This window comes from Dipodomys ordii, unplaced genomic scaffold, assembly GCF_000151885.1.
Source record: "Dipodomys ordii isolate 6190 unplaced genomic scaffold, Dord_2.0 Scaffold152, whole genome shotgun sequence".
NCBI classification, from domain to species: Eukaryota; Metazoa; Chordata; class Mammalia; order Rodentia; family Heteromyidae; genus Dipodomys; species Dipodomys ordii.
Window position 1 is genome coordinate 2,446,088 of NW_012267368.1, and position 13,287 is coordinate 2,459,374.

The 13,287-nt window shown below is 48.1% G+C and overlaps 1 protein-coding gene across 1 annotated transcript in view; it reads right to left on the reverse strand.

Moving 5' to 3' along the window:
- Pgm3 (phosphoglucomutase 3) overlaps positions 1-12,006 on the reverse strand; it is a 17,965-nt gene extending 5,959 nt beyond the window's left edge. Inside the window, exons 1-7 of the mRNA XM_013032275.1 lie at positions 11,803-12,006; positions 9,726-9,910; positions 8,604-8,671; positions 5,807-5,940; positions 4,841-5,036; positions 2,332-2,489; positions 1,313-1,396 (exon numbers count right to left, since the gene is read on the reverse strand). Coding sequence (XP_012887729.1) covers positions 1,313-1,396; positions 2,332-2,489; positions 4,841-5,036; positions 5,807-5,940; positions 8,604-8,671; positions 9,726-9,910; positions 11,803-12,006 — 1,029 coding nt within the window. The remainder of the gene's footprint in view (positions 1-1,312; positions 1,397-2,331; positions 2,490-4,840; positions 5,037-5,806; positions 5,941-8,603; positions 8,672-9,725; positions 9,911-11,802) is intronic.
- Between the last annotated feature and the right edge of the window lie 1,281 nt (positions 12,007-13,287).

A 13,287-nucleotide genomic window follows, 5' to 3' on the forward strand; every position in this document is an offset into this window, starting at 1 on the left:
GGCTCAAGTGGTAGAGCGCTAGCCTTGAGCTGAAGAGCTGAGGGACAGTGCCCAGGCCCAGAGTTCAAGCCCCACGACCGGACCCAAAAAAAAAACACAAAGTTCACCCCCGCTGCTTGCATGGAGCCCAGCAGATGCATCCCATTCCATATATTCTCAACATAAAACGTCAGGGAGGGCCTGGAAAGGCGACTCAGTGGCAGAGTGCTTGCCTAGCATGCATGAAGCCCTGGGTTCAATTTCTCAGTACCACATACCCAGAAAAGGCCAGAAGTAGTGCTATGGCTCAAGTGGTAGAGTGCTAACCTTGGGCAAAAGCAGCTCAGGGACTGTGCCCTGAGTTCAAGCCCCAAGACAGGGGAAAAAAGAAGTCAGCGATGGGGATCCTCTCTAGATCAAGCTTTAGCCCAAGCTCACCTAGACACTGCACGGCATGGCCTCCCAGAGCCCACTTTTAACAGAACCCCTTACCCAATGTCTGATCACCTCCACACATGGTCCTGCGCAAATGATCACCTGGCATGCCTTCATCAAATAGCCTATTTATCCAGAATTCAGCTGAATCCACACATCACCAGTACACTCAAGGCTTCTTCTCAGCAATGTTCCATTACTGACCACAAGTGCACACATGGCTTTAGCATGGAATCCTGCCAGACCAAAACCCCAGGTCTTTTCGACAGAATTCTATCACATTTTTGCTTGTACCTACCATAATAGTCCTGAAAAAAAAACTGCCTTACCATTAAAAAAGTATCATGGCCACTTTTTCGTTCACATTTGTCCTCAATAAAAGGACTTGACATCTCATTTCTCATGGCACCGTTGACTTGATTCAAAGAACAAATGCTTCCTATCTATGGCAGGCAGACTTTCACAACCTGGAGCCAGGCATCAAGTTAAACTTGCCTGACAGTGAGTGTCGGGTTGTCTTCCTTAAAACAGTTACTCCTGGTGGAGCTGTTGAGCACAAAAGCTCTGAGTTCAAGCCCCAGAGCTACCATGCAGATGTGAGCTGCATGCACACACACGTAAAATCCTGTTATAAAACTGATTTGGCCCTTACAAATATCTGTATTTATATTACAACAGAAGGAATTGACAAGTTTTCAAAATGAAAGAAAAAACTAAGGAAGAGGGAGTTTCTCTACCTGTCTGTATAGAGAGAACTGTTTTTTTTATTTCTGTTTATGCTTATCTGCACAACAGTTCAGATTGCTCTACACTGTGTCCACTTTTATGAGGACATTATTTTCCTCACAGAAGTATCTTAGACTCAAGAGACTACCAGAAAATGAAAATGATTTAATACCTTCATAACTTCTTCAAGATACCGTGTAGAACTTCCATTTGCATAGGCAGTTTGTACAACACCAATATTGAAAATTTCTCCAACCTGGAAAAAAATGATGACACTGAACTTGCCATCAAAATAGTCTAAGACAAGCTCACGCAGGAGAGTGTAGAAGAATAGTTCCAGCCAACTCAGATGTGCATTAGTTTGTATAATTATTGAAAATACTCATGAATATTCAGAAAAAAATGGCTAAAATACTTTTGAGCACTATTTAACAATGAATCCTCTTAAAGAAGCAGTGATCTCTGATCTTTGTATCTTTAATTTTTTAACTTAATTAGTTACTAGCTGGGCGCTGGTGGCTCATTCCTGTTGTAACACTAGCTACTCGGGAAGCTGAGATCTGAGGATGGCTGTTCAAAGCCAGCCTGGGGAGGAAAGAGCCATGAAACTCTTATCTCTAATTAACCACCAGAAAACTGGAAGTGGCGATGTAGTAAAGTGCAAGCCTTGAGCAAAAGAGCTCAGAGACAGCACCGAGGCCTTGAGTTCAAACCCCATGACAGATAAAAAAAACTAATTACTGAATTCTTAAAATGTATCTATTCCAGATTATCATTTCCAGCTACATCTTAAAGCCAGCCTGAAAGAGTCTCCAAATAGGAAACCCCCATATTTTCATACTATTTAGCTTATCATAAAAATAAATCTCAAATCTTATAAATCTCTAAAAATGTTATTTTTCTATCACAACTTGGGAATTCTAATATGTCAGTCATAAACTACAGCTTCATAAAGCCCCAAATCTTAAGCCTCAGCCAGTGACTGTAGGAAGAGATGAGCATCATCTTCCAGAACCAAGGCGTGGCCTTTTCACCCTGGCTGAGATCACTGGAATTCTTTCCTGTATTTTCTGGCCCCAAATAGGTGGAATTTCCCATAAACTGTGCCTCTGGGGGACATTCACATGGCTGAGAAACGGATGATGAGTGCATCAGCACGTCTGGCTGCACAGGCTGCCGGGCCCAGCTCACCTCCAGGAGCAGCTCCTTCAGGAAGCTGCTGATCAACACGGCGATCTTGTCCCCGTCTATGAGATGGAAGGCACCGTCCACATCACAGTAATAATACACGATTCTGTCCGCGTCGCCGTCGAAGGAGCAGCATCTCTCGTTGGGCTTCATTTCCAGTCCTAGGACACAGGACAGAAAGACGTGGAAATAAAAACCAGATGCTGGCCCAGAGTTCGAGCTCCTAGACAGGTGCACCAAAATAAAAAGGCAGTCAGCTTTCCTCTGCACTAGTAACTACAATTATTTTTTTCAATAAAGCATCAGAATAAGAATTATGTTTCAGAACAGCATGTCCACTGTAAATACTTCAAAACATGTTTAAAACTTTTCCTTGCAAATAAAAAAGTCTTGATCTTAAATAGTGAGAGACAGGCGCTGGTGGCTCACGCCTACAATCCTAAACTATGCAGGAGGCTAAGATCTGAGGATCACAGTTCCAAGCCAGCCTGGGATGGAAAGTCTGTGAGACTGTTATCTCCAGTAAACTACTCAGGAAAAGACAGAAGTGGTGCTGTGTCTCCAGTGGTAGAGAACTAGCTTCAAGCACAAAAGGCTCAGGACAGCTCCCAGACCTAGAGGTCAAGCCTTAGGACCAGAAAAAAAAAGTGTCTAATTGATACACTATATAGATAGGTCAAATTCTTTCAAAACAGAGCATCCAAAATCTAGTTATGCTGAAACTTATAGCAAGCTTCACATAAACTGGCTTTAAGACAGTTTGCCTAAACAAATTTCCTGTAGGTGTTTTGAGATTTGAGATGATTTTTTTTAGATTTACAGGGATTCCAAATATAACTCATCTAATGACAGTTGTCTTTTATGTTTTGGAAAAAAAAAAAAGCCAGGCACTAGTGGATCATGCCTGTAATCCTAGCTCTATGCAGGAGTGCTGCAATCTGAAGATTGTGGTTTGAAGCCAGCCCAGGCAGGAAAATGTCAGACTTTTGTTTCTAATTAACCACCAAAGAGCTGGAAGTGCAGCTGTGGCTAATGGAAGAGCTCAAACTTCAAGCAAAGGAGATAAGCTAAGGGATAGTTCCCGGAACCTTAGTTCAAGCCGCAAGACCAGCACATACACACATGCATGCACAAAAATCAATGGATAAAATGTGTGCTTTAATCCTACCAGAAGTTAGTTTTCACTTGTTAACACCACCAATGATAAATAACACTGGCAATTAAGAGTGAATTATAGCCTGTGAGAGAAAACTGGCCGATGAAATCATTGGAACCCTAGCAACCATTAGCCCAAATTTGTTAGCAGTCTGGCTGCTCCTTAGTGTATTGGCAGGCTGATGAAGAGAGATGAGAGGATTTGGGGGGGGGGGGATGCCTGACAGGTTTTGTTCACACTGCAGTCCCAGTGCCAATCTGGGTGTGGGGACTCAATATTCCGTAAATGAATAAATGAGTAATACCGAACTCAAGAGTCTGCAAAGTCCATATCAACTGAGCAACTCAGTGGAGAGTCTGCAAGGTTGGGAGCTTCCTACAGTGAGGCAGAACAGCAGGAGACCAGGAGCAACACAAAGGACAGTGGTTCTAGGATGTGGTTTAAATGGGGTGGCACAGATTCCTGTGTTAAATGTTTGCTACTGTTTTGGGGCTTGGGGTGTTTTGTTTGCCTGTTCTGGGGCTTGGAACGCAGGGCCTCTCACTCTTAATCAGCTTTTTTTCCCCCCTCAAATCTGCCTCTACCTCTTGAGCCACGCCTCCAACACTGGTTAATTGGACTTCTCTGCCTCTGCTGGCTTTGAACTTCTCAGTCCTTAGATCTCAATGAGGATCTGAGTAGCTAGGACTGCAGGTGTGACCCACAGGTGCAGCTATTTTGTGATGTTTAAAGAGATTTCAGGGTCTGGTATTTGAGTCATTTAGGGAATTTCCAAACAGTGGCAACTCTGATGGCTGAACTGTCAGCAGGTTTGGTTCCAGGCTGGTAACTTAGGATCAGTAATGCAGGTGACCCCAGAACTCAGCAACCAGCTCTTTCCCCAACAGTGACCCAGCTCGTAGCTGGGCAAAGTCCCAACTCACACACAGCAAGCTGCTGTGCTCTGGACATTCATTCTGCTCCCCCGCCACACTGTACCCCTTTAAGCTCAGGGGAGAGGCTGCACCCTGGCCAGCTTTAACCACTAGGACTGACTCATCAGCTACATCTGGGCACATAACGGAAATACCAACTGCTATTCAAATTCTGATGCATATCCTACCCCAGATGTGTGTGCTCACAAGGCCACTCTGAGGTGACCCTAAGTCTGGGAGCCAAGGCTCCCACACACCCCGGCTGGTCTTTCACCAGACCCCAATTCCCGCACACAACAGTCGTGTCTTGACTAGCACTGACCATCAATTTCTAAATGTGTGAAATCAGCTGTGCGGTTCTCAGCTCACGTGGCCACCTCCACTCACCACAGGCCCCAAGCACTTCGAGACCCAGATATGCCCACGTGCCCACGCCACCTACCCTGAGGAGGTTTCTGGTGGCTTTTCACAAAGTCGGCCCCGCAGAGATGATTGAGCTTCCCTTTGGTCCCGTCGTTAATCAGCTGGACGGACAACACTGGGGAGAAGCGGGGCTCCATCTCCTTCAGCTTCAGGGCCCCGACGCCATTGGCGCAGTCCACCTTCACCGAGACGTTCTCATCTCCGCTGCAGGAAGCCTTCCGGGGAGAGCACAGGAGGAAACTCCCAGTCACACACGGGCATGAACATACACACACAGCCACGCGCACAAGTAAACACCTTCCATTACGTCTGCGTATGCATCTACTTTAACCCAGGAACTTGTGAAACACCAGAGGAAAACAGACAACACCTTGGACAGTGAGGCAGTTAATGGAAATGATGTTTTATTAGAATTTACCCTTGAATAACGTCCCTTAGAAATATGAGTGTGTAACTAGCTGCCAGTCACCCAACAGGAAAAGAGACGGGCGTCCATCACCTGTCTTCTCCCCATAGCGTGTGGTACTCGGCATGTCCATTTGTGTTTTCTGGGGGAGGATTTTGGGTGATTTATCAATTGTCTTTCTCTTCTCTCAACTTCCAACCCCCAAACGGTTCATTTTGGCTAGCTGTGACTATCAGTGACATCAACTCAGCCTAAGGAACCACACCCCTGGAATCTCTCTCTAGCTGAAGAAAATCTTTCTTGCTAGAACTCTCTCCAATACCAAGCCAGCAGCACCTACATTAACTCTACAATCCAGTGCATCACCACACCTACTCAGGATGGCCTCAAGCAAGAGCCACGCTGTGCTTCGCTGGCAATGCCCTCCATACCAACACACCATTTGCTGTGTGCACGGGCCAGAGCAGAAGCCCTAGAGACATGCCAGAGACAAAGGAGGGGCTAGAGAGGGGTAGGGGGTGATGAACTAAGCTGTTCAACCGATCGTGGAGGTGATTGGCTTGTAAGGGGCTTGGTCACCTGCTTGGTGAGCTCCAGGAAGGCGGCGGCGAGTTTGTGGTAGTAGCCGTCCAGCGTGGCCTTGCCGTATCGCCCGCCTGTGTTGCGGCAGCACACCATGTAGTGCAGCTGGGGCGTGGTTAACAGGCCGTAATCTGTCATGAGACACAGACACAAAACCACAGCAGCTTACATATATTCACACCGGAGGGACGGCAAGGTGTCAGAGCTCTTAAAACCAGCACTTCAGAAAACAAAAGCTGACTTTCTAACTACCCAGATGCGAACATCCACTGAACTCATTCCCGGGCTAAGTCTCCCCTTCCTGAAAGAACCGGGCAGCCCAGGGAGCAGGCAGGAAGTGAAGCGCCGCCAGCATAAACATCAAATGTTATACAAGTAATTCCTCGTGGTACTGCAAGCTACCCAACTCACTCTGGACAAGAGAAAGACGACAGGGAAGAGAAGCAACCTCTTTGGAAACAGAAGTGCAAGAGGTTTCCAAGGCATCAAGTCAGACTCCTGTGCAGGTGACCCTATCCTCTGTGCTGAGTGCTGTGCTGAGTGCTCTGTGGTGAGCACTGTGTGCTGAGCGTATTCCTCCTGGGACTCAGGGAGCAAAGTCTTCCCTGGTCTGCAGGGCTTTGTACAACGCGGGCAGGCCCAGCCCTAGGGGTTCAGGGAAATGTCGACATGACCAGACTTGCTGGATGTGTTTGGTGAGATAGAGAAATGTGAGTGGCTTTTACTGAAACTATTACCTCTTATAATCTGCACATGCAGGATACAGAATGTGTCTCTCACATGGTGGTATACAGACCGGGTAATCAAAAATGTGTGAAAAGGCTGAGCACAAGGCCAGCTCCATGGACAAAGCCTACAATTTGAAACACATCTGAAGGATTAGGGACATGGATCAAGTTGTAAAGTACCTGCCTGGGAAGTGCAAGGTCTCAAATTAAAAACTCAGTGCTGGTGGGAAAAAAAATTTGAGTAAATAAATCATGAGTAAAGGTAGCCTAAGTAAGCCGGATGCTGGTGGCTCACGCCTGTAATCCTATGTACTCAGGAGGCTGAGATATGAGGATTGTGGTTCAAAGCCAGCCCAGGCAGGAAAGTCCATGAGGCTTGTTCCCCTGTAACCCTCCAGAAATCCAGAAGTGCTGCTGTGGCTCAAGTGGTAGAGTGCTAGCCTAGAGCTGAGGGACAGTGCCCAGGCCCAGAATTTAAGCCCCAGAACTGACAAAAAACAACAACAACAAAAAATGTAACCCAAGCTACTGCAGGAGAGAGGATGGCTCAGAAACCACAAGGAATAAGTGATCACAGAGAATAGAAGTGCCCTGTCTGCAGGGAGAGGGAGGAGAAGGCATGGGATGAGTGTAGCCAAACAAGAAGCTGAGCTGAGACGGATCTGCATACAAAGCTGCACACTCACCCTCCATAACAGAGCTGTGAATTCTTACAGGCTTCATTTAGGTCACAGGCCAGGCATACCCACGAGGAGGCCCCAAGGCTCCTCCAGGACCAGGGCCTGAGCTCCAGTGCACATCTCTGCTCAGCATTCTGGCTGCCAGAATTCAGGAGAAAAAGACAGACAAACTGACCAAAAGACAGAGAGACAGAGACTCGCCTGCAGCACAGAAGGCAAGCAAAGCAGCTGAAGAAAAGGCCAGATTAACCAAAAAAGGAACACAGCCAGAGCTTTAGAGCAAACATCAAAAGTTGAGAGAGGACTTAGCTTGTGTGTGTGTGTGTGTGTGTGTGTGTGTGTGCCATGCATGCACACACATGTATACACCAGTTCTGGAGCTTGAACTCAAGGCCTGTGCAGTATCCCTGAGCTTTTTTTTTTCTCCCAAGGCTAGCACTATTCTGTGACACTCTTATCTCCAACTGACCACCAAAAAGCCAGAAGTGGAGCTGTGGCTTGAGTGGAGATAAGGGTCTCACAGGCTTTCCTGCCAGGGCTAGTTTTGAACCTCCGATCCTCAGATCTCAGCCTTCTGAGTAGCTTGGATTACAGGCGTGAGCCACAGTGCCCAGCTGACATGTTTTTTTAATGAGAAAGAGCGATACCAGGGAGATATTCACCTCGTACCACAGTGACGTCCCTGCCTTAACAAATGGTGTGAACTCTGTGCCAAGAAAAGCCCAGCCTCCATTCTGCTGCCTCCAATTCCCTCTGCCTCTAAATCCCTCTCATTTCATAACATGGGAAGAAACACCTGTCAAAGACACAAGGACCAGCTAACTCCACAGATGAGAGCTATTAGGGACGATCTAAAATAGACTCTCAAAATTGGACTAAGTAGCTTCAAAGGTTTGTATAATCAATTCAGCCTGACTAAAGGAAAAGGAGCTGGGTGCTGGTGGTTCAGGCCTGTAATCCTACCTACTCAGGAGGCTGAAATCTGAGGATTGCAGTTCAAAGCCAGCCTGGGCAAGACTCTTATCTCCAATAAACCATGCAGAAAAAGAACTGGCACTGTGGCTCAAGTGGTAGAGCACTCTCCTTGATCTGAAAAGCTCGGGGAACAGTGCCCCGGCCCAGAGTTCAAGCTCCACGACCCACCAAAAGAAAAGGAGGAGGAGAAGGAAAAAGAAGCTGTTTCTATCAGTGGCTAATCCTCTACGGGTAGTTTTACCCCACAGGTGAAAGCATATTGCCTGCACAGGAAAAATATACAAAAGACTCAGAAAGTTCACCTTTATATCTAAGAGTTAATGTTTAACTTTTTCTGTTCATTCATATCCTCAGACATGCACTACCTTATAACTTTAAAATGCTGAACTTTGATCCCAAATGGCGACATACCATGGAACTGGCCTCCGAAAGCAGCCACGCCTTCTCTCACAGACTGGCCAAGATTCTCACTGCTGGGCCTGGCCAAGAGAAAACACACACAGGCTGACCTCAGGGACGGGCTGACCTCAGGGACGGGCTGACCTCAGAGACCAGCTGGCACGGAACTAAGGTGGAACCACGTGCTACCAAGCCTAAAGCGCTAAGGCCGCCGCATCCTGGCTGGAAGCCACCGCCTCCAACGAGAGACACCAGCAGCCCGGAAACACTTTACCCAGCTCTCACAATAATGGCTTGGGAAATGTCTGCCTCTTAAATGAACTCTGAAAACAGACAAAAGAGGATATCCTAACTCCAGCCACTTGGGTGCTAAAATGAGCAGCACCACTGGACGCATGTCCCATGCGGTACAGTTCAGTGTGTGCAGAGCTGTGAGCTAGCTAGCGCCATCAACGATACAACTCCTGAGTGCCATCCTACAAAGTCAAAAACTACCCATCTACACATCAGGCAGATTATTACAGATCTATATATACAAAAAGATTTGTACTATATAGTTAGGTAAAAGCCAGTATTTTTCTATAAGGACAAAGATTTAGAGAAAATGGTTTACAGTGAATTCCCAAATAGGGAAATGGTATAGGTAGCTCAACCAATGATAACTTTATTTTAAAAAAAATCTCTAAAGGGGCTGGGAAGGTGGCTCAGTGATAAGAGTGCTTGCCTAGCATGCATGAAGCCCTGGGTTCACTTCCTCTGTACTACATACACAGAAAAAGCCAGAAGTGAAGCTGTGGCTCAAGTGGTAGAATGCTAGCCCTGAGCAAAAGCAGCTCAGGGACAGTACCAGGCTGTGAGTTCAAGCCCCAGGACTGGCCAGAAAAAAAAAAATCTCTAAAGAAAATGCATTCAACAACACCCCACCTCTGCAGCAGATGAGATGCACCTACCGAGGGACACGGTAGACACGGTGTTTTGTAAACATTACAAAATTACACATTACACATTTGTGGGCTGCACCATGGATACGAGGATGGCCACTCAGGCAGCGTAGGCACGCCCTCTGGTGGTGAGTGCGAACACACCTGTCCCCATGGCCCTCCCCAACCTCCCCCTCCCCCCCCAGGCTGTCACCTGGTATCTCTGCCAATCACCACGAAAGCATCCTGTGGCAGCTCCACCGCCTCCTTCTCCATGATGTCCACAAGCACACGGGCCACGTCTCCATCCTCGGCGTTGGCCAGCCGTGTGGCATGCTCCTCCCACGTGGGCGCCAGCATCTCCCCCAAAGGATCCACCAGTTTCACCCCATTGTCTTCCTTCAAAGAGAAACATGAGCGGTGTGTGCACTGCAAGATGGGAGGCGCATTTGCTGATGCTCCCCAGCATGGCAGAGCGGCTGCCCGGGTTACTGCCCCACGCCACACACCAACACAGGCCCAGGTGCACACCTCACACATCCACACCACAGAGAGAAAACCGGCCCAAAGGAGGTGCTCGTGGCAAGACAGCTGATAGGTGTCAATAGTGCAATGAAAACAGCACATCAACCCAACTCCTACAACTACCCACCACGCCACCAAACAGGTTTTTAAAAGGTGCCGTTTAAGCCAGTTGCTGATGGCTCACACCTTTCATCCTAGCTACTCAGGAGGCCGAGAACTGAGGAGTGCAGTTCAAAGCCAGCCCAGGTAGAAAAGTTTGTCAGACTCTTATCTTCAACCACCAACAAAGTGGGAAGTGGTGCTGTGGTTCAGGTGGCAGAGTGCTAGCCTTGAGCATAATAGCTCAAGGACAGTTCCCAGGCCCTGAGTTCAAGCCCCACAGCAGACCAAAAAAAAAAAAAAAGCTGTCATATACATCTCTGCCCATCAAGCAGAACACCACAGATCCTTCTCACTGCTACTCTGGACAGCTCTGAGAAGGAAAGGCACAGCTCAGAGTGAGTGCCCGCTGAGCAAAATGGCTGTGAGCTGTTCTGGAAGAAGCCATCAGTGAGGGCTTTTCCTAAGTTACCCATCAGTCAGTCACACTGAAGAGGGACATGTGGGTATTTTCACATTTACAGTGATCACACATTTAGAGGCTGGACAAGAACTGTGCTCATTTGGGGATAAGAAGAGATTATAATCAGTTACTAACCTATAAGGGCTTCAACTCGCCATGAATTTAACTCCCAAGACAAGCTTGGTATGTCCTACAGAGAGAAGCCCAGCATTCAAGCCACTGCGGAGACAACAGCTAATAGGAAATAAAATATCTAATCGTTATCATCAAAAGATGAGCCAAGGTACAGAAAATAAACTAAATGTCTGTGGATAAATGGGAAAAGAAAACATGATAACCGATAGACAAAAAAATGCTATTCATCAAGAGAGGAGGAGGGAGTCCTGGCACATGCATGGACGGACCTGGAGAAGACACTGGGGCAGAGAGAGACAAAGCGCGAGCCATGCCCGACCGCAGAGTGCCCAGCCCAGGTGCACTCAGTGAGAGGAAACTGAGGCAGCTGTGAGCACGGGATGGAAGGAAATGAGAGGGAGGTGGAAGGAACAGACCTGCAGTTATGGCTCTGGGACTACAGCACAGGATGGCACCTAGAGTTAGCAGTGATGGATCGCGTACTTCCAAGTTGTTACGCACGAATCTTAAGTTTCCAAAGGCAACTTCGAGGTGAGGAGTGTGTTCCCTCACTTGATGATGGCAATCATTTCACAATGGATACAACCATCAAAATGTGACACTGTCTAACTCAAGTACCTGCAAGATTTTGTAAACTGTACTTCAGTAAGACTGAAAAACTGCAAAGTGTTAAAAGGAATGAACACTTGCAGTGAATCCTGAATTGTCCTGAGCACTGGAACCTCATTCCTACTCAAATCTGAGCTCACTGTCAGACCCCAGGCCTCCTGGCTTGGCTATTTATTCAGAGCAGGAAGTGATTAACAACTGCAAGAATCCCAGTCTGAGAATTTCAAGGTCTGTCTCGAGAGTCTGCCTCTCACCCCCCTGCCTTCCCATCACTGTTCATCTCATTCCATTACTGAACCTCTCTCTCAGCAACTACTGACAGCCTGCTATTTTTCTAGTAGGGACACTCAGCACTTGGCACTCTGCACCTCCTCGGAGGTATCGGGAGCTGCGTGACTGTCTCTGACAGTGGTTCGAATCACACGTAAATGAGAAGGCACAGGGCTGGAGCTGTGCATACCTCAGGGTTGTGCGAGGCTGTGACCATCACCCCGATAGTGGCGTTGGTCTGCTTGGACCTCAGAGCAGCTAGCAACCCCATCCGAAACATGATGTGGTCCAGAAGCTCGGCCTTCATCCGAAATCCAGCAGTCCCATAGTGGAAGGTGAGGCCGGGGGGCTTCGCATGGAGTGCTGAGTGCTTGGTAATAGCATCCAAGTCCATGTCTAGGAAAATCAAGACAAAGTAAGTTATTTCAGCTTGGCCATGCCTGTAATCCCAGCTATTTAAGAGGGAGAAATTAGTGGATCACTGTTTGAGATTAGCCTAGGCAAAAAAAAAAAAAAGTTATAGAGACCTCATCTCAACTCTTAAATCATATGATTCTGCAAGAACTTATCTGACAAAGAACAAAAGCATGGGGACATGGCTCAAGTGGTAAAGTGCCTGCCACTTGAGTTCAAACCCCAGTACCAAAAAAAAGAAAAAGAAAAAAGATCTCTGAAGAACCAGCCAAAACATCAACAGCTCACACCTGTAACCCTGGCTCCTTGGAAGGTTTCCAGATTAAGGTTCAAGGCCAACCTAGGTAGAAATGTTTGTGAGACCCCCACACACACACCCTCTTCTCACGAAAGATCTCTATCCAGTGGTGCACCTATTTATCTCAGCCACAGAGAAGCCTCCTGGGTGGACCGAGCTCTAGGCTACACTCCAGTAGGAAGTAACACGTTGTCTCAAATAAAAAATAAAAAGCAAAACTCAGGACTGGAAGTGTGCCTGTGTAGGTAAGCACCAAACGCCAGTACTGCTAGAAAGAAAACAGCCACAACTACCACCTTCAAGCACCACTTCAAAAACCTGCTGCCCGGACCTAGCAGGGCCATTGTGAGCTGCATCTGGCTGGAAGAACCGCAGAGAAGAAGGACCCCGAAGGTCCGGGCAGGCTGGGGGCAGCAATCTGGGGACCCCACCCCTTCAAGTCCAGCTTTAAGGAAGGCTTCACACCTGGACTCAGGGACCCACAAGGCCGAAGCTCAGCTCATCTTACAAAAGGAAGAAGGCTGACCAGGCCAGCTCCCCCCCAGGCCAGCTTCACCACTGTGGCTGGTGAGAGGGATCCTAAGGTCAGGTTCCCCGCAATACGCGCAGAATTTGACAGCCCCAAGCCCGCCTAGCTCCCTCAAACCCCTGGGCCGGGGAGCTTGCATTTTCTCCGGGACACCCCTGGAGGTGGGCGTCTGGGTGGAGAGACGCCGGCCTAGCAGCACTAGGCCCCGAGTTCGAGCCCCAGTACCGCCAGCAGCGGCTGCGTGCTCTCGGGGTGTTGTCTGTCGCCTTTCACCTTCGATTCTGAAAAGCCAACCCGGCCCCTCCGTGGAACGCCAAGGGGGGTCCGGTCGCGGTCAGCAGGGAGCCCCACCCAGGCCCTGGGGCCGGGCTCCATCCCTGCCCGCGTCCAGTGGCCCCGATCCGCGCCGACGCGGGGACCCGGCGAACCTCACT